The sequence below is a fragment of the Panicum virgatum genome, chromosome 6K (genome assembly GCF_016808335.1).
Source record: "Panicum virgatum strain AP13 chromosome 6K, P.virgatum_v5, whole genome shotgun sequence".
NCBI classification, from domain to species: domain Eukaryota; kingdom Viridiplantae; phylum Streptophyta; class Magnoliopsida; order Poales; family Poaceae; genus Panicum; species Panicum virgatum.
In genome coordinates, this window is record NC_053141.1 from 39399132 (window position 1) to 39421352 (window position 22221).

The 22221-nt window shown below is 48.1% G+C and overlaps 1 protein-coding gene and 1 long non-coding RNA gene across 2 annotated transcripts; both read left to right on the forward strand.

The window, feature by feature from the left end:
* The first annotated feature begins 14368 nt into the window (after window positions 1-14368).
* On the forward strand, window positions 14369-14963 carry LOC120639220. Its single transcript, XR_005661327.1, has 2 exons — window positions 14369-14570; window positions 14672-14963. It is a non-coding gene; the product is annotated as an uncharacterized LOC120639220 (long non-coding RNA).
* A 3190-nt stretch (window positions 14964-18153) lies between these two features.
* On the forward strand, window positions 18154-19724 carry LOC120712577 (zinc finger protein 8-like). Its single transcript, XM_039998399.1, has one exon. It carries the CDS (start codon window positions 18460-18462, stop codon window positions 19384-19386), a length of 927 nt encoding a protein of 308 aa, XP_039854333.1. The 5' UTR covers window positions 18154-18459; the 3' UTR covers window positions 19387-19724.
* Window positions 19725-22221: the final 2497 nt, after the last annotated feature.

Consider the following 22221-nt stretch of genomic DNA (forward strand, 5'->3'; position numbering starts at 1 on the left):
AACGTTCAAGTTTAGATTAAACCTTTTAAATTTGAGGTTCAGTTCGACCATTTGGCCATACTTCAAGGACCAAAATGGCTGTTAACTAATACTGGATAAAAATGTAAATTAGCTTAGTGCATTACTGCATCCTGAATTTTCCCATTAATTATCTTACTGTTGTCATACTTGGGATCATGCAAATTGGCTTAGTGCAAATGGCTGTTGTCATACTTGGGATCATGCAAATTGTCATGCAAATTGTTGGGATCATGAATTTTGTCACGAAAATTGTTGGGATCATGCAAATTGTCATGGATTGTTCACTTAATTAGCATAGTTTCACCATGTTTGTTCTTTCATTGGGTCTGCAGAAACACAGGGTTTATTCTAGACTAATCTTTGGGTCTGCAGAAACACAGGGGACAGGAAAAACCTTGCCCCGACGACAATGGGCGGCGGCGCCAACCAGACGGCGAGGACAATGAGGCAAGGCGGCGTGCAGACCGGGCCGCGCACGAGGACAACGAGGCGCGCGGTGGCGCGGGTGAGGACGACATGGTCTGGGCGGCGGGGGTAGCCGGGCAGCCGGGACGGCGGGAGACGACCTCGAGGTGGCTGCGCGGAGCTGGCCGCGTGCGAGGAGGACGAGGCGCGCGGCGGCGGGGGCAAGGGTGGCGTGGTCTTGGCGGTGGGGGCAGCCGGGCGGCCAAGACGGCAGGGGACGACCTCGAGGGGCGCCTGCGCGGACCGGACGGCGAGGACACCGAGGCGCGCGGCGGCGCGGGCGAGGACGATGAGGTCGGGGCGGCCGGGGCGGCTGGGATGGCGGGCCGGGGACGACCTCGAGGGGCGGCTGCGGTCGAGCGCCGGCCGGGGACCCACGCGCGGCTGGGGAAGAAGACGGCGGCGCGGGTGAGCGAGCGAGCGAGCACAGGGGCGGGTTGGACGACGTCGGGGCGGCGGGGGCAGGAGCGACGTCGATCTGAATTTGGTGAGAAGGGGGGAATTTGGTGAGAAGGGGGGAATTCATCCTGAATTTGTTGGGGGGAGAGATGGCTCGGTAACGTGCCCCCGTGACGTCCGATGGACACGTTAGTGCCGGCTGGTAGGCCTAGCCAGCACTAACGTGTGCCAGCTATGGTTACCAGCCGGCACTAACGTATTCCATCTGGCGGGAACCAAAAATTGGCCGTGCCAGTTCCCTTTTACACTAAATTTTTAATATTCATAAATTTATTCATAATAGTCTTAATAATTAGAATAATATAACAAAAATTGATGTCTTAATTGTTTAGCATACTGTTAATTATATCTACACAATAATAATAGTAATTGAAGTAAATTAACAAATATGCTACCATTATCAATTATGTGTAGCTTATAGGGTTTATATGTTAGTATGCTTCTGTTATTCGTAATAAATCGAAAAAAATTCATTTAGATCCATGCAATATTCAAAAGTCTTTTCAGTAATAGCCTATACAATGATGTAATCAATTCGCAAATTACTTGATTATTTGTTTGTAATTTAATGTTTCAACGCTCCTAGTAATGCAAAATTAGTGAAAGTAAATAATATTTATACCATGCAAAAATATAATATTATCTGAAGATGATATTGTGTCCTAATTGGATGAATAGTATCGAGAATTGAGATAAATACAACGCAGTGCGTTACATTACATCACTTAATGAGAAAATATAATATATAATTTATATAAAAGTACTACTCATCATCATTATCTACTGGAACATTGATAATCTTCCTTTTGACGAAAGTGCCTTCGACGTGATCACGGCATAAGTAAGGCGTGTCCTCTTTGGATAAGAGGATGCTGGGGTCAACGTCAACTTAGTATGGAGGAAGGTCATCAATCTGGTCAAAATCTTCCGAATTGTCCGAAATATCCTCGACTCCAACAACTTTTCTTTTTCCTGGAAAAACTATGTGCCGTTTGGGCTCATTTCCAGCCTTATTGGCTTGAGACGTCTTATCCGACTTCTTCTTCGATTTGCTCGACATGTCCTTCACATAGAACACTTGTGTCACATCCTTGGCTAGAACGAATGGTTCATCTTTATATCCAATTTTTTTAAAATCAACTTTGATCATCCCATACCGGTCCTTCGTTACGCCTCCTCCAGCCACCCATTCGCAACGAAACAGAGGGACAACTATGGGATTCTTCTGTGGATTTTCAAACTGTAAAATATTCATGTACTCATCAATATATGGAGCCACCTTGGATGAATTCTGAAGAACCGTGAAGTTCGCTTGGCTGAATTCACTACAAGGGATGTTCACATTACATTTCTTTTCTAGTGTGCCTTTTCCCTTTAGTCACCCCTCATGGTGTGACACGGGGAGCCCAATCGGATTGAGATCAGGAAGATAGTCAACGCAAAATCAATCAGGAAGATAGTCAACGCAAAATTCAATGACCTCCTCTGTTCCATAGCCCTTAGCAATGTATCCTTCTGGGCAAGAACGTTTACGCACGTACTTCTTCAAAACTGTCATGAACCTCTCGAAAGGGAACATATTGTGTAGAAAAATAGGACCCAAGATAGTTATTTCTGTCACAATATGAACTAGAAGGTGTGTCATAATGTTGAAGAAGGAAGGTGGGAAGACCATCTCGAAGCTGACAAGACATTCGACAATGTCTTTCTGCAGCTTTATTAGATTATTTGGATTAATTGCTTTCTGCAAAATTTCATTCATGAACGCACAAAGCTTTACAACTGCCAATCTCACATTTTCTTGTAGAACACCCCTCAGTATAACCGGAAGTAATTGTGTCATCAGGACGTGGCAGTCATGGGACTTCAAATTTTGGATTTTCTTCTCTTTCACATTTATTATGCTCTGTATATTTGAGGAGTACCCAGACGGGACCTTGATACTGTTCAAGCAATCGAACATACTTTCCTTATCCTCTTTGCTCAGATTATAGCTGGCAGGTTTTAAATAGTGGCGTCCTTTGTCTCTCTTCTCGGGTTGCAAGCCTTGTCGTCCAGTTAGCTGCGGCATGTTGCGCCTTGCTTCCAATGTGTCTTTTGACTTACCATACACTCCCAGGAAGCCTAGTAGGTTCACGCAAAGATTCTTCGACAGATGCATCACATCAATTGTGTTGCGAACCTGTAAGACTTGACAATAAGGTAGGTTCCACAATATAGACTTCTTCTTCCACATTGGAACATGTCCTTGGTCATCCTTGGGAACAAGTTGGCTACTGGGACCCTTTCCAAATACTACCTTCACATCCTTGATCATCGAGAACACACGCTTTCCATAACGGAATAGAGGCTTTGGACGAGTTTCAGGCTCTCCTTTGAAATGCTTCCCTTCGATTCTTAGGGGTGATCGGTAGGAAGGAATCGGCGATGGCCCATGTATACGTACTTCTTACAGTGTTTCAAATAAATGCTATCGGTTTCATCATAATAGTGGGTGCATGCCATGTATCCCATATTCGACTGTCCCAAAAGTTTTGCAAGTGCAGGCCAATCATTGATGCATACAAAAAGCAAAGCTCGGAGGTTGAAGGACTCCTGTTTATACTCATCCCACACACGTACACCTTCTTCTTTCCAGAGTAGTAAGAGATCATCCATCAAGGGTTGCAGGAACACATCAATGTCGTTGCCAGGTTCTTTTGGGTCATATATAAACACCGGCATCATGATGAACTTACACTTCAGGCACAACCAAGGAGGAAGGTTGAACATACATAGAGTCACAGGCCATGTACTATGAGCGCTGCCAAACTCACCGTATGGATTCATTCCATCCGCACTTAGACCAAATCTTATATTCCTTGGGTCATTGTCAAATTGAGGATAGTCTCGGTTAAGGTTTCTCTACTGGGACCCATCTGCTGGGTGTCTCATCATGTGATCCTCCTTACGGTGAGTTTGGCAGCGCATCAACTTAACGTTATCCTTATTTTTGAAAAAGTGCTTCAGACGTGGTATTATAGGGAAGTACCACCCCAACTTTGCGAGAACTCTCTTCTTTACCGGCTGCCCATCAACATCACCTGGATCATCTCGCCTGATCTTATACCACAATGCGCTGCAAACAGGACAAGCTTCCAAGTTCTCGTATTCGCCGCGATATAGGATGCAGTCGTTAGGACATGCGTGAATCTTCTGCACGTCCAATCCAAGAGGGCAAACCATCTTTTTAGCTTCGTATATTGTTGATGGTAGTTTATTACCCTCAGGAAGCATGTTCTTTACAATCTTTAATGGCTCACCAAATCTCTTATTGGTGACACCATTAGTTGCCTTCCATTTCAGCATCTCCAGCGTGGTACCCAACTTCTTCTGCTCTGGTTTGCAACTAGAGAACAACTGTCTTTTGTGAACCTATCTAGTAAACCTAAACTAAAAAGCAAAATAAATTGGCACAATAATATATACACATGTCACCATGAAATAATTCGAAAAAATCATTCTAAATGTGTGATAGTCAAACTATATAGTAAACCTTCTCTAAAAAGCAACAAATCAATTCTACCTTGCTCAAATTAATGAACAAATTAATAAACCATGCACATTTTCCTTCATCCTTAAAATACTTAAAATTTTGCATAATAACATATACACATGTCCCCGTAAAATAATTAAAAAAATTACTCTAAATGTGTCATAGTCAAACTATCAAGTAAACTTTCTCTAAAAAGTAATAAATCAATTCTATTTTGTTCAAATTATTGAAAAAGTCGAAAAATTATGCTCATTTTTCCTCAACCTTAAAATCACTATTTTCTTTATCTAGAAAGCATGAAAGGAAAGAATAAACACTGTGAAAGAAGAGTGGAAGAAGCTACTAACCTTTGGTGCACTTGGATGGATGAAATCTTCACAAATTTTGGGGAAAATGGGCAGCACCTCTCCTCTAACACGCCATAGGAGAGAGGAAGAGCTCAGCCAAATGGATTGGTCGGGCTGGGGAAGAAGGAGTGGATGGTATATACGAGGTAAGTTAGTGCCGGCTGGTGGCTGTAGCCGGCACTAAGTGTCGACGTTTAGTGCCGGCTAGAACCACCAGCCGGCACTAACATGGCTTTTGACCTTTGTGGGTGAGCTGCTGACCGTTGAGGGATGGCACGTTAGTACCGGCTGGGGTTTCTAGCCGGCACTAACGTGCCCGCCGGGTACTGTTCAGGCACGTTAGTGCCGGCCTCTGGTTGACCGGCACTAACATGCTGGTACCAATGTACACTTCTCCAGTAGTGTGATGACTGGCATCTGGCACAACTCTACTTCTCCACCGACCAAGGCTAGTAATAAACTCAGCTGCAGAACGCCAGAAACCGCATCGGCAATGATCAGGCATCCATGCAGCGGGACAACTACTCGATGTTTCGGTCTTTCAGAAGAGCAGCAAAGAAGAGAAGATCGGCAGGGACATATTAGTAATTTGTAATGCGAATAACTGAATATTGATATTGAAAAAGATCTATAATATTCACATGAATTAAGGCACTTGTGACGTCTCGCCGGCAGCTGCGCCAAAAATTCGTCGCCGTCCGGCCCAAGATCCACGCGTAGACACCATATCTGGCATGGACCGCCCCACTTAGACCAGGGCATTCTGACGGCGACGCCGCCGTGACAACCTTCTGCGATGGCACGACGACCCACTCGAGCCGCATCAGCCGGACGTAGTTGCGCGTTACGAACTTCATCTGAAGGAGACGACCACTAGCCATATCCCACCACACAGGCCTCTTCGATACGCGAAGCGAGGACGAAAGCGTAAACGATATTGGTGTAGTGTTGTCATGTGGGGCCAGACCTACAGTCGGCGCAAGAAGCACCAGGAAGCCCAGGGCGCCAAGACTCCCAGTAGTTAGAAATAAATCAGTTTTAAGAGATTTTGTGTTAGCTTGAGAAGGAAGTTTTGTTAGAGCCGGGCTTTATATAAGCCACGGGTGAGAGATAGAAAGATAGGCTTTAGATTGGATCTAATCTGTAAGCCACGCCCTGCCTCCTGGTGCGACGTTGAGCTCATCACGGCTCCAGCGCGCCGGCGAGGTCCAGGGCCGCGTCCCTCCACTTCGTTTAAATACAATCTTTGCCGCAATCCCCCTTCCAACATCATCATCCGTGACAAGTGTGTTTTACTCAATGTGAGAGTAGGACTGATTCATATTTAGTATTGGGGTGTTACAATGGGCACGCGCGAGCGAGAGCCGCATGCAGTTACGTATGGTGGTCAGTGCTCCATCTCTCCGACCACAGATTGAGGGACCGAAAAGGCGACCAGAGGGGGGGTGAATGGGAGCCAATTAAAAAATTCACGAGCAAAACCAATTTGGTCAAGTCCCAAGAGTACACCCAAACCCTCTCTTCTAGAGTGTGCAAAGTGTAGCTATAGCTGAGCTAGACACCAAGCAAAAACTCTAGGAGCAAGCCGCGAAGAGATCGGATCAAGAGCGGAGAGCAAGCAGCAAAGATAGCACGGTATATGAACACCGGTTAAACCGACGTGCGAAGAAAATCTTCACCGGTTCAACCGACGTCACAGAGCCGGCAGCTCATAAGAATCACTCACCGGTTAAACCGATGCTACGGTTTAAACAGCGTCGGTTCAACCGGCGATAGTACACCAGATGATTCGACAAAATCAAACTCAAGCGTCGGTGCAGTTGTCCAGAGAGGCTCCAAAATGGACCAACTGAACACCGGTTAAACCGACGAAATCAAATTCAAAACACCAGTGCTGTTGTCTAGAGAGATCCCAAAACCAACTACTCGTAACACCGGTTGATCCGACGTAGATGAACTTCTATACGCCGGTACAACGAGCAAAACAGCACGCAGGCATAGCTGGTGAAGATTCACCGGTTGAATCGATGCACGTGGAACCAATGCACCAGTGCAACCAAGCAGAAAGGCCAAAAAACCCTAACACGTGAAAAAACCAACTCACTGGTTGATCCGACGCAACATATCACAAGCGTCAGTTTAACCGGTGACAAAAAAAAGTTTGCCCGTGCCCAGAAATGATTTTTCCAGTCCGCGACCTTTGGAAATCTTGATGATTGGAGGATCAAATCAAGTCCAAAGGAGCTCAAAGTTTGGGAAGATGAAGATGATGACTTCAAGAACACATCCCCAAAAGATTTCAACGAAAGTCCTCACGGATTAAGAGGAATCGGAAGAAATCGGAGCAAGAGCGGGGTTTTCTCTAGAACGCAAGAAAACTTTGATTCGTGGAGACTCGTGATTCCTGGGGTTTTAGCACTAGGCTAGATGGATTAGAATCACTCCAAGGAGTCATGAAATCATCAAGATCTACCCACGATCGCGCACACAAAGAATGAACACATGAAGACTAAAACTCGGCTCATGGAAGGCAAGAAACGTACGAAATTGAATCGAATTCAAAACCCCGGAGGGCACAAGGAGGGAAGGGCCTCCTTTCCCATTCAATCTCAGTACAAAGTCTCAAAAATCCATGCCTCGAATTCTACCCCTAGAGAAGAAAGGAGAAGAACAGAGAGAGGGAGAGAGGGTGACGGGAGGAAAGGGCAGCGCCTAGACTGGGAGAGGAGCGAGAGGAGAGAGTGGGTGAGAGATATTTAAGCCCACTAACTCTAGTACTAAAAGACTAAACTACCCCTAGACTTAACTAGACACTAGAAAGCCTGTAGGGGCAAAACCAGAAAGAGATACAAGGACTCATCCGACGGTCAAGGTTCTTTCTTCGAGTCGAAGTCTTCTCCACGATGCCGCCGTGGGGATGAAGATCCGGTCCGCGGTTTTGGAGGGTCCGCGAAACCCGGGTAGGTGGCCGGTTTTGAGAAAACCACCAAAACTCCACGCGCGGGAAGATTCCCGCCTCCACATCGTGGCCCTAGACGCCGTTCCTGCCTCGGCCTTCTGACGGCCCTAGAAGCCGCCCGACGCCCGTCACCTCCTCGCCCGCAGCGAGGCCCTAGACGCCGTCGACGCCCGTTCCTCCGCCAGTCCCGAAACCGACGCCCGTGCCTCCACGACTTGGCATCTTCAACCGCCGTCCGCCAACTTGGTTTTGTGGCGCAAACCAAGAAACCTGCCATCCACCGGTGCTTGCGCCCTCGATCCAGGAGTGGACGCCACAGCTGCCGCCCGGCCCGAGCTCCGGTCCCGGCTGCCCTTCACCGCCGTCCACCGCACGGTCCATCGGCCACAACACCTCCACGGCAGCTCTCCGTCGACACTCGACGCCCGTGTACCTGCAACCAAAGACCAAGCACATGATCACACCGTACGGTTGACAATTCACTCATCACAGCTAGGAGAATGTACTCAACATTCCTCACATATCCCATGTAGGTGTACTGCAGTCCACATTATATCTCTGTCCGGGTCTAGCCAATCTCCGAGATAAAACACTCGTCTCCATCTACTTTGAGAATAGCATTCTTTGAGAATACTTTTCTTTGAGTGTGTAGTTGCTAAAATTCTGTGGAAGGCTGTTTTTTATTTTTTGGCCTCAATGTTTCATTGTTTATTGCTATACTTAGATCTTGCTAGTAGATGGCAACGGGCCGGATTTGTTTGAGGTCTTGGATAATATTGATCTTGATGTCGTCCTTAATGATTTTGCATCAAAAATGCCCGTAGAAATTTCTTTGTAAAGAACTGAAGAAGGATTATTATACATGGAGTCATTGGAGTTTGGTTCTTATTTGAGGTAATGATAATTTATATTATCATAATATTAGTTTAATTTTCCGATCCTCTTAGTTTGTACTATTGACATTATTTTTCGTAAACTATGTATATTATTAGAATTTTTATCTTCTTATAATTACCGTCACAAATGAAAAATAGTTGGCCTAAAGGGCCCATAATCTCTCGATCGCTCTAGAGCCTCTGAAAATATGGAGCGGGCCCTGGACGGTACAAAGTTTTGAGTTTATTAATTAAAGCCATTCATATTTCTCATATCTATAACTCTTATAAAGATGCTCTCCACTACAACTCATTAATTGCTATTTCTCTTGACATGCAAGCTATCCACGTCATCGCAAAATTTCCACCATTGGATTGCCATGAAATCCTTATATCGGTCCATCCATCTGAAAGGGAACCCAACAGACTCATACTTCTTTTTGTCTCCTGAAATCAAGTTTTAAGCGCCACTCAACAACTAATACTTCCACTTAGCTGATGCCTTTAAAGGCTTTACTGTCCTCGGTAGCTAAAAAGATCGGGTCCAACTTTATTTATTGCAGTTCTATGTTAAATTTCTCAATAATTTAAATTTTTATTCCATAGAAAACTGCGTATGTATCATGCTCAGTTATTTATCAAATTAAATTAAATTTATAGAATAATTTACCTTCGTGTAAAAAAAGACCAACTCTTAACTCTCTCCTGACTAAATTTGAAAATCATAATTAAAAATTATATAAAACATCCCGCAGCAACGGGGAATTCACCTAGTTATATATACTCATCGTCTCATCAATGATGAATGTCGATGTGCGTATCCCGTGTCACACGGATCGGAGGTCCTTTGTGAAGTTCCGATCCTTACGTGCAGCCCACAATCTACATTCTACAGTAGTACACAATAGTCCATCCCTTCACATATGGTCACATCTGGTAGTACCAGCCCGATGGAACCTGTCGTCTTTCTCTACACTGTTCAGTACTTCACTGTACTTTCTCGCATGGTGCTCCCGCCGCCCATGTAGCCTCCCATCAACGACCAACCAACGGCTCCCTCCGAAGTCCCATCACCACACCGACCGCTGTTGGATCGGAACACCCCATATCCTCAGCTTGACCGGAACCTCTATCAGTACCCAGTCTCTGCAGGGTTCTACCTCGGAAGCCTTAAATTTTAGCAATCAGACTCTAATTTTATATAATTTTAAATTAAAAATATATAAAGAATTAAATTGAATTGTGAAAAGAGCAATAAGATTATAATTTGTTACCGCACCTCTAACCATGACAAGACAGGGGCTAGCTCTAGATTATCACAGTGCGCGCGGCCGGCCTTCCGGCTTGGATCAGGGGCAGGGAAACCATAATTATTAATATATAAAAAATCAAAATTAATAATACATGTTATGTGTGGCACCGCGCATGCAGACCAGCATGTATGTATATGCATGCTTGAGCAATAAGTATATAGGGCCCGTTTGGTGGAGCTTCTGCTCCGGCTCCTGCCCACGCCACGTTAGCCTCGGAGCTGGAAACCAACCGCCCCCACCGCCACGGAGCGGCTTCTGCTGCCGTGGCAAAGGAGCCGGAGTTGTTTTACCGTGCATGCGGGAGCCACGAAAACCAACTACGTAGCTCCGGCTCCAACTTCGTAGGAAGAGTCCTCCCAACAAGGTCATATTGCCGTAGCTTAACGATCATGGAAAAAAAAGGCTTTTTTGAACGGATCGCATATGACACAGCAATGACACTGACAATATATTAATGGTTTAAATGTAAGTATCCAGTTTTTGTAGAATTAAAGTATACTAGTGTATTCCATATTCTTTGATATATTCAACATTCAGCTCTTGGTTTTCTTCTTAGGCACAATCTCGTGACCGTTCGTTCAAAAAAAATTCAGCTCTTGGTTATTGCCTTATTGGCTTCGGTTAATAAGTACACACAAGTTCAATGCGGCCGTTAGGCTAGGCTCTTAAGACTGTTTCCATGACTAGCTTTTGGGCCATGATGAATACTAGCTACAACGGGCAAGACGAGGAGTTATGGCGCCAGCAGCATTGTACATGCATATGAACCCTCGTCAGGATGAATGAATACCTACCATCTCGTTACTGTGCCGGGCTGGACAACGTTAGTTGTTGGTCCTTAATTTTTTTTAGACGATGGGAAAAAGCGTCCCGGCCTCCAAGAGGCTACAGCCCACAAAAAGTAGAAATTGGTCCTTAATTAGAGACCACAATTTATCATACCTATTGGAGCATCGATCGATCGACTCAGACGATGTACACATGTGAACGTACTACGCCGGCCGTCGGCCGCCGTCGCTCCAGTGCCCGGTCGACGATGGAGCCGGACCCGGAGTCCCGGACCCGGTGGTCCTCACTGTTCCTCGGATTAGAAACATCCTGAACCATGCATCCCAACTCGCAAAGCCATCTCCAGTACTGTGCAAGTGTCGACAGTTACGGCAGCAGTCTACAGGACACAGCTGCATGCGCCACCTATAGCGTACGGATACACGTACACACGGACACGGTACGCCCGTTGAGCAGTATCGATCTGGGACACAGTAAAATTTATATCTCCAAGCCTGTTATCTGATCGGTTCCGTACCGTATGCGCAGGCAGGGCGCTGTGCCTGGATCTGACGGGAGACAACAGCTGGGCACTCTTTAGTCTTAAATATTAGCTACATTTTGATCCTTAACAAGAACCAATATTCAAGAACGGCGTGTTCAAGAACTCTGCAGGCTATGCCTGCCCCCATTTGAATGTCTACGAGGGCTACAGCCCTGGAAAAGTTGGAGAAAAAGTCACATCGGACACTGTAGCACATTTTAGCACTTTTCGTTTGTTTGTGGTAAATATTGTCCTACCATGACCTAATTAGGCTCAAAAGATTCGTCTCGCAACGTACATCAAAACTATGTAATTAGTTTTTTTATTTACCTATATTTAGTACTCCATGCATGGGTCATTTGCTATATTTAATGTTTCGATGTGATGGAAAGTTTGGATTTTGGATTTTGGGGGGGGGGGTTTGGGGCATCTAAACACACCCGAGGTCTCTTTAGACTACACACTGCTGGAAGCGGCAGGTTAGGTAGAGGGTGTGTTTATCCGCGAAAAGCTGATAGAAAAGTCACATCGGATACTGTAACATATTGTAGCACTTTTCGTTTATTTGTGGTAAATATTATCCTATTATAGGCTAACTAGGCTCAAAAGATTTGTCTCGCAACGTACATCAAAACTATGTAATTAGTTTTTTTTATTTACCTATATTTAGTACTTCATGTATGTGTTATTTGCTATATTTAATATTTCGATGTGATGGAAAGTTTGGAGGAGTTTGGGGAAGTGAACACAGCCAGAGACAAACAATGCTTTGTACTATTATTAGGGGCCAGAGTCAGTGTGTATGAATTTGGGAAAGGGGACAATGATTCACAGGAAAACTAGCTAGCATCGTGAGAGCGAGAGCAGAAATGATTGGCATGATGACTGAACCCCACTTGGCTTGATTTGCGCAGCTGAAGCAGGGCTAAAGTTGCGAAGAAGACACGGCCGTCCTAGCAGATAGCCCCATTATATCTCGATATAGCTCGCCACTAGTACCAGTTGGTTTATTTATTATTGGGGCAAGCTTGCAGCTTCATGCATGATTGGGCTTCTGATGATTAGCTCGTCCACGTAGTACTGTATAGCACAACCCTGATGCTCATTAGACTAAGACTAGCCGGCAGGTGGTAGTAGCTTGTAGTTATATTTGATTATAGACAATACAGTAGTACTGATAACTGATCGACAATGCAGTGTGGTCCAGGGTTATCTGATTTCTGTCCGATTCTAAAGGCCCAGCAGGCCATGTGATTAGATTAGACTGACTTCGACTGAGATAGGCAAACGCATTTTTGCATCTCCAACCTCTACTGTTCCCGAACGCATTCACTCCAACAGACAATGCAACCCCGGGAGGCAAAATTGCAATCCCTCTCTCCTCGAACGCATATGAGTCCGTGGGGCTAGGTCTAGGTGAGCCGGCGGCGAGGAACGGCTGGCGCTGCCACGACCGCCTCCCTAGCGACGGTGAGCATGAGCTCCCTCCCCTTCTCTCCCTTGGCCTGCACGACGACGCGGAGGAGCAGGGGACGCCGAGGAGCAGGGGAGGCCGGGCCTTCCTCCTCTCCGGCGGATCCCGGCGACCGTGAGCCTCCTTCCCCTTCTCTCCCTCCTCTCCGATGGATCCCGGGCGCGGCCAAGCGAGGTGGGCGGAGCTGCTGCCTCTCCCCCTCCTCGTCATCTTCCTCGCCGCTGCTGCCCAAGGCAACGGTGACCGGAGCAGGGGAGGCCTGGCGCGAGCCCTGTCGCAGCCAGAGCAGGGGAGGCCGGCGGGGCCTCGTGCTTCCGTCGAGCTCCTCCCCGGCGGGCGTGGATGGGCTGGCCGGCCCCCCTCTCCGCTCTGCCTCCCTACTTCCCCGCGCGGCATGCGGCACTGCCCCTCCTCGCCCCCGCTGGATTTTGCGTCCGCCGTTGGAGACGAGAAATTTTGCATGGGTGATGCATCTGCTGTGCGTGATGCAAACGAAGAAATGGCTCTCTTATTTTACATTGCGTTGTTGTCTTGTTGGAGTCAGTCTTAGTAAAATAGTTTGCATTTATAGATCACAAAAGGTACGGTGGTACAGGGGCACCACAAAAGCTCGAGGTCACTTAGTCTGTCGTCCTCTCGAACGAATTCTCGATCGCACGGACCGATCGTTCACGCACATCAACCGAGACGTGCGTCGAGAGAGCGTGCATGACATTCAGCACAGAAGGTGGCGCCGCGAGCCAAACATGCTCGCGCCCACATCACATCACGAAGCTTGTCCCGTCGTAACGTCGACTCCGACGTGATCAGTGACACCTGACAAGTTGCACTGCAGCGGCGTTCCCAACTTCCCATCGTGTTTCACGGCAGCTCCGTCCGGTGGCGGCGGCCTACCTGGCGCGCGCCACATGTGTAGTGGCCTAGCTACACTATTAGAAAACAGACCATCGATCTATCACAAAAGTACATGTTGCCATATCACCCGGTACTAATACTTGCATCAGTACCGGCTACAACGGCAGCCGGTACTTTTAGCCCGGACCGATGGACCAAGATGGCTAGGGAGAACTTTTGGTACCGGGTGATGGCACAGCCCAGTACCAATGATCAAGAATTGGCACCGGGTCGTTTTACAGCCCGGGACCAATAAAAGAGATATATTTTTGGCACCGGTGAAAACTATCAACCGGTACCAATGACCGATCTCTCGCTCTAAATATTAATTTTTGGCACCGGTCAAAACTATCAACCGGTACCAATGGGCGATCACTCGCCATTTCTCCCCCAAATCCACCTTATAAGCGCGCGCATCAGCCTGGGCAGCTCCGACGCATTTCCGCCGCCGCTTAGAGCTCGCCCACCGGTCCGCGTGAAACCTACCTTCCTTCCGGGAGACGAGTCCGCAGACGAAAGGAGGCATGGACGCCGCCACGTCTGTCACGCCGGGCGCCGTGTCCCACATCCTTGCGAACCCGTCACTGGGTGACGCCGCCGAGATCCCAGAGCTTGTCCCAGAGCTTGTCTTCCAGGTCGTCGACCTCAAGTCCATCGGCACGGGCAGCCAGTTCAGGTGAGTTCTTAGCTCCTCTGCTACCTCATTATGCTGGATCTGTTCTCCCGCTAGTTTTTGCTCCGTAGGATGGCGGATCTGTACTGTTCTTAGCGTGGTTCCTCTGGATTTGGTCGGCGGGTCTGACGAGCGTCCGCTTGGATTTGTCGGATCTGGCGTTCGCTCCGGCAACCTGCAGAACCTCGGCCTAATCCACATCCTCGACTACACCTGCAACGCCCTCCCTCCCAAAAACGACAAGTAAATCCCCTGCATCCTTCGCCTCGAGTGGCATAATCTTGGGAATTGTTCCCTTATTCGGCGCTTCCCTCGATTCCTAACCTGTGCCATATATACTGCAGGGCCTTGATTATCAGCAAATGCGAGGTTGCGTCCCAAGCGCTCGACGCCGAGATCATTAGCTAAGCCAAGAAACAAGAGGAGCTTGCGATTGTCCTCAAGCCCAAGGACGAAGGCGTGGTTCTGTCCAAGCCCGCAAATGCTCCCCTGCCTTGGGTGTTTTCTTTTCTTCTTTTTTGAAATTTTTCTGAAATATAGATGCATGTGGGATTGTATTGAGTGTATCAATCTTGTAATTGATTCTTTGAATGATTTGTGAGATTTATGGAATTTGTATCGATTGATTTAATATTTTGTGATTAATTCTTCGAATGTTTGCTGGCACTAGAACGGAAGAAGATACAGAAACGGGAGAGACTAGAATGGGAGAGATTCTAGCGAACGGGAGAGGCAGCTGTTGGTACCGGTTGGTAAAACCGGTACCTATGCACAGCTGTTGGTACCGGTTGGTAAAACCGGTACTATGCACCTTAGGCACCGGGTGATTTACCCGGTGTTTTAGACAGTCACTTTTGGTTCCGGTTTGGGGGTACCGGTTGCAAAACCGGTACCTATGCTCATTTTTAACCGGCACCTATGGTTTTTTTTTCTAGTAGTGCTAGTAGTAGGTACGTACACCAAGGACGCCGGGCCCGTAGCCATATGTATGCCTCCCTCCCTCCCTACATGCGTACGGGTACGACGGTGAGGCCGGGTTGCCGGTGTACATACATGCATGCCCATTGCCAACACATGAACCACCATGTGGTGCCTAGTGGCGCGGCGGAGGCAGGATTGAGTTTTGGGGTCTCTTCCGTTGTTCTTCCTCTCCCGCCTCTTCTTCCATCCTTGTTCCTTCTCATATTTGTAGAGGGGCTCTATAGAATTTCCAGCGCTAGGAGGGGCTAGCCCTACCCCACCGTTGGATCCGTCCCCGATGGTGCCTGAATTCGTCGAAAATCATTACTAACAAGTTTCATCTGCGTTCGATCCGTATACAATAATGCAGCCACAGTTACAAAAGTTTCCAAATCGATGGATCGAGGAACGTGGAACGTTGTACGTGGCGTTGTTTAAAGAGTGATTTTAACACTATTAGGATAAAAATGTACCTGTGTTCCTGGAACGAGGAACGACACGTTCCCAGTGACTGTGAATGCAGCAGGAGCTTTAAGCTACTGGCAGCTGTTATCAGTGGTCCATTTGCCTTTAATTTGCATGCAACGACGGCGCAGAGTTTGTCTTTTGATCTGCTACTTTTCTTTTCTTTTTTTTTTGTTTCCCAGGGTTACACCGTTGAGCTAGACCGTTGACACTGACAGTATGTACTCCCTAGTGGGAATAAAATGTACATGAAGAAGCCAAACAAAGTTGCTCAGCAAACTAGGAGAAGACTGTTGTTGTGAAGGACGAGTACACATGATTAGTGCCGCAGTGTTACTAAAGGCTCACATACTTTGGAAAACGTACTGATGAACGAGTTGTAGGGGGCACTACTCTACAACATTTTTTTTATTTTGAGGGCACTACTCTACAACTAATCAACTTGAAAAGGCCTAGAACACGAGAGGCAAGCTAGCTGCGCACAACAACCAGCAGTTCCTTCAATGTTTTTTTTTGTAAAATATAATAGCTTCAACGGTTGACAATGCAAAGACGAAGACACTGCAGGGCGCGCGGGTGGGGGATGGAGAAAAAGGGCAAAGGAACAAGTGTGTGTGAGTACGACGGCCAGCATCCATCCAGAAAACTCCTCCCGTACGCACTCGCACGCGCGGCGCGGCAGCGCGACTGCAGTGCAGATGCATGCATGCATGCTGCTAGGAGTAGATAGGGGTAGCTAGATAGCCGTGTAACGACTTTCGCACTGCTCCAGAAAATGGCAGGGAGGAGCATAAAAAAAATGGCAGGGAGCCAAAGAAGAAGAAAGAAAGGGTCTCGTCGAGCGGTGAAACATCGGTATTACGATAATTGATACATGACTCATGATTCTCCCCACGGTCCTCCCTAACCCGGCGCTCTCGGACCGCGCGCGACGTCACCCCCACCGTACCAATCGATCCCCGCCGCGACGGCGCCGATCGCGGCCTCGCACTGGCTGGCATCGTGAATAAAACCCGCGCCACGCGCGCTAGAGCTTTGACGATCGACGGCGGCGACAGCTAGCGCGCTCGCGGCCGCCACCCCCCCGCGATCCGATCCGCTGTCCCTTTCGCGAAACCACTTCACTTCCACTTGCGCCCTCGATCGGAACCAACGAGCTGATGAGACGACGGTCGTCGCCCTCGAACGCTTTCCCCCCGCCGGTCGTCGGTCTCCGACGACCCGCTCCGCCCGCCCGCCCGGCGTGATGGGTGGATCCGCGCGCGCGCCACACGGCCCGCCACGCCTGCCGGGTCTACGTACGGGGAGCTAGCGCGACGGCAAGGGGCCGGGCCGGGGATCGTTTTGACGCACGGAGACGGCGTGCCGGGAGCGGGTGCCGCCGCGCGCGCGGACAAGCTAGCCTACGTGATCGACTTGAGCGGCGCCACGCCGCACGGCCGGCCCCGCCGCCGCATGGACCTTGTCGGCCGGGCCGGGTCGGGGCCGGCCGCCCGATCACCTGACTTGTCCAGGTGATGGCCGGACGGGCCGGGCGTATCCACTGTTGTATTGGGGTGCGAGTGAGTGCGATCGAGCAAGCCATAACCGAAGCGACGGAAGGAGGTCGCGTCCTTTGGTTCTCTCCCGTCGATCGACCCCGGGAACAGGATCAGCCGCGTCGACCAATCGCTCGGTCATGTCTGGGGAGTGTTCTGGCTGGTACGCCCTCCGCTTTGGTACGGTGTTGTGTGCGCCGCGCGTGATGCTCACTCATCACGTGCCTGTACCGATGCGCATATGGTTTGTTGTGGCTGGGAGCAAGTTCAGGTTCTATGCAAAAGGATCGTAGCAGTTCATGCCATTCGGAAGGAAAGTGGTGGTACTACACACTATATCTCCAATGGATGGTTTCTTCAAAATAAATTGCTATCCAATCATATCTCTTCTCTCTCTTTTCTCCCTCCATTCCTCTTCTTTTTTTGTCTTGATTTTTGCGTAGATATGGTCTTTTGCATGAGATTCGATTTCTTCATATTTTTTTTCTTCTCTCCTCATGAACTATCCTGCCGCCTTAGATTTGTGCTTACTATATGGGAACGTATTTATGCTATAGAAACTAACTGAGTTGGAGTGTTGGGACTGCCCGCTGTAAGAATAAAAACTTGGAGTAATTAATAATTCAATTACCCCTCATCTTTTTTCTGGATGAAAGACCGGAGTAACTCCATGACGGCGACATACATATCGGAGCATTTGAATTTCGAATTCATTCAGCATGCAGCCAGCAGATGCCGCACGGATTAACACATCCCACTGACACGGGATCAAGGACCACGACCCATACACACACAATACACACTCTTACGTTGACAACCCTACATCTATCCCCAACACACAGCTGGTCCCGATTACCGGACGGACGTCCCCACCCACAGCTGTGCTGCTGCACAAAGCAGCGAGGCCCCTCCTCTCCTCCTCCTGCTGCTGCTCGCTCCAATCCATCGCGTTCCGTTCGCCCCATATCCTGCAACTATTCTACCCAGCCGCAATCGCAAATCCAGGAGCAACCAGCGGCCGGCTGCCTTCCCTCCGCTTCTCGCCTTCCTTTCCTCCTCGCCCCAATCAAACCCTAACCCTACGCCACTTCCGCTCCCCCGGTCGCTCTCCCCCTCTAGCGAGCGAGGTCGATAAACCGGTGCCGGCTGCAGGTCGATTTCATAGCAGGATGAGCGGCGGCGAGCGGGAGCGGGACGACGCCGCGCGTGGGAGCGCCAGCGCCGGCGCGGCGGCCGCGGGCATCGACTCCTTCTCGCAGCTGCCGTTCATCCGCCCGTCGGTGCGCGAGAGGAAGCAGCAGCCGTCATCCCCGCCGCCGCCAGCTACGACGGCGGCAGGAGCCGGGGCTATACGGCTGTTCGGCTTCGACGTCCCGCCGGACGCCGCCGTGGCGTCCACGACCGGCTCGAAAGAAGCGGCCTTTGCCAAGGAAAGCCCCGCCGCTGGTGCCGCCGCCGCCTCGGACGACGCGACAGCCGAGACGGCGGCGGGCGCGAGCGGCGGCGACGGCGCCAGCGGGGGCAGCCGGAAGTTCGAGTGCCACTACTGCTGCCGGAACTTCCCGACGTCGCAGGCGCTGGGCGGGCACCAGAACGCGCACAAGCGGGAGCGGCAGCACGCCAAGCGCGCGCAGTTCCAGACCGCCATGTCCATGCACCACGGCCACTACTACTACCCGCACCACCACCACACGCTCCCGGATCCCGCCCACCTCTACCCCGCCGCCCTCGCCGCCTACCACCACCGCCTCGCGGCCGCGCCGCCGTCGCACTACCCGGCGTGGGCGGGTGCCGGCGGCAGCGGCAGCTACTACAGCGGGCCCGGGTCCATCTCGCAGCCGATCAACGGCAGCCCGGTCGCAACGCCGCCGCCCGCGCTCTGGCGAGTCCCCTCGGCCGGCATCGGCGTGGTGGGGACGCCGCTGGCCGCGCGGCGGCAGGAGGAGCCCGCGCCGCCACTGGCGGTGCTCGGAGGCGAGGAGCCGGCGGTCGTGGGAGGAGCCGGCTCGCCGTCGACCTCCTCGTCGGCTTCGCCTCACAAGCGCCCCGCCCCGCCGGAGCGTAAAGAGAATGTGAGTTTGGATCTGAGCTTGTAGTCTGGGGAAAGGACCGTCGATCGGTCGGTGACAGGAGTATAATTGTTGCCTTTTCTTACGAAACAAAAACGAGTGCCCTCTTTTTTTTTGGCCTCCTCTTTCATGCTTGCAATTATTCAGTTCAGCCTCAATACCAATTAGGATGCTCAATCAAGTGATGATAAGAAAAATATGAACCTTCTCAGCCGTTTATGTGCACTTTATTTGGAGCTGTTTAATTCTTCTTGAGGGGTTCTTTTTGCTGAATTTTCGTACTGAAAATAAAGGAGCACTAGAGCTCCTGAACTTATATCGATGAACATATATACGTTTTGTCGGAGTACATTCGCAGTTTCACATGCATAGAGCCTCTCTTCTTGTTGAAAGGTTTGAACTGCTAGCATTTTCAATAGCAGCATGTTATGGTAATGGGGGCCGTTATTTCTTCTGAAGAAATCCTGGTCAGCCAATTAACATGCTGCATGAATCATTTACACAGATATTCTGCTATTCAAGTATGCATGCATTGGTTCCCCATTTTAAATTTGAAAGCCTTGTCTTTCTTCAGTGTGGATCAGATTTCGTTTGTTTATATAACAAAAAACTACAGTTCTTTTATTTGCTAATAAGCCGCAAAAAGAATCAGTGTACTTCAGAGAAGTATCAGTGTACTTGAGAGCATGTGGTGCTATGTTTAGCTCGATTTACTGGCTTATTCTGGAAACATGTTTAAAAACATGGCAAATTAAACCTTCAGTGATCATCACTCCCAGTAGCTCTGAACAAAGGTAGTCTTATTATCTTGATTTTTTGTAAATTTGACCATCGATTAATGATCAATCAAACCGCCAGCTAATCCTACAATCCGCACTGCCTTCTTGAACAATTTACTTCATTCTGGATTGAAGGGGAAAAGGAACACTGGTACAAATATATATGCATGCTTATTTTGAATGTTATTAGACGCATAGGATGCTTACCCTGGAGCTAATGGCATGATTTGAGTGGTAAATGGTTGCTAATTTACTTTGAACACAATGTCATTTTGTAAAATTTCTTTTTTTAATATCCTTTATTACACCATTTTTCTTTTTTAGGGCTAGGAAATTATTAATAACTTGTTTACCCATTGTCCTTTGAAACATATATAATATGAAGCGCTTTTTTATACAAATAGAAATTATTCTCATGAATGCCAACAAAAACTGCAATCTGCCTTTTAAGGAAAAGGCTGGAAAGCTGTTGTTCAATAATTGCATATTCCTTAAAAAGAGCGCGGTGGCGGCAGTAGAATAATCGTACTACCATCCATCATTATATGGGAAAGTCAGCCAATTAAGCGAACTTTAAGCTTTTGGGTCGTATGTTTACAGCTTATAATGTACTCCTTGGTTGTGTTTAGTTCCCAGAAATTTTTGGCCAAAAACGTCACATCGAATGTTTTAAAACATGCATGGAGTATTAAATGTGGACAAAAAAACAATTGCACAGTTCGCATGTAAATTGTAAGACGGATCTTTTGAGTCTAGTTGCGCCATGATTTGTGGTGCTACAGAAAATTTTGCTAATGACTGATTAATTAGGCTTAATAAATTTATCTCGCAGTTTACAGGCGGAATCAGTAATTTGTTTTGTTATGAGTCTACGTACGTTTAATACTTCCAATATATGTCTGTATACTTTAAAAACTTTACACCCAGAGAACTAAGCACACCCCTTATTGGTTAACAACAAATTAAATTTATCTAGTACAACTTCTCTAATCAGGTGATAGTTTTCTAACAAAAGCTATTGCATTTCATGTTGACATATGTTACTCTTAAGTCCATACTTTGCGATCATATTATTAATTCACTGAGATCAGCATTTTCATCAATATATTTTCAAAAATGTATATTCTTACATTTGAGTTTTAATGAGAGGCAATGTGCTACGCAATAATGTAACACTCGGCGTAGAATAAATTGCAGGCTAAAGCAGTGAACCAAGAATGAACAGTATTCATGTTGAGGGTGCTGTCCTGTCAATCTGTCATGTCCATCGTGTTGGTAATGTTAGCTGCCAACATTGCCATTGCCCCTCCCAAACATCTAGTAGCAGGATTGCAGGAACGTATATATGGTGCTACCACGAAACTATGGGACATGCAGAAACTGCCTGTTTTTTATATATGATTGATGCTTGTTTTGTTTACTTTCTTTTTTTCATATCCACAAGTGCATCTCCGAGCATATGCATGCATGCCTACGCGCATCACAAAATGCATGCAAAGTTGTTTCCATCATGTATTGTAATTTATACATAAATACAAATCTAACATCATCATCATGTGTATGTACCGATGTACGCAAATAATGCCCAAAAGCCTGAAAGAAGGACCACACTGCCAAGCAAGAGAGGGCCACACACATTCGGACCCGGACTCCTACATGTACATGTAACCAAGCAACCAATTAATCTGATACAAGAGCTAGCAGAACCCATGACATGCATTGTATGACGACCACTTAATTTCGTATGCGTACAGTCCACACATCGACCTCATGTACTGCAACGTGTGTGATTATTGTTTGCGGCACTGACGAGTTGGGAACGTACTCGTAGCGCTAGCCTATGCATGCTCGCTCGTGTGTACTTACTGGTGTGTGTACCGTACGTAGCGTACCACATCATGCGTCGCTTGCTTTGGCCAAGGCTAGGCTAGCTAGCAAATTGCAGCCAGGTTTAGCTTCGACTTCTCCGCGAGGAGACAGGAGCCTCAACCGCGGGTCCCTGCGCCTGCCGGCTCCGGAGAAGAAGGTGAGAAATAAAATGTTGAGGTTCAACGTTTTTAAAATATTATTTCAACATTTTTTC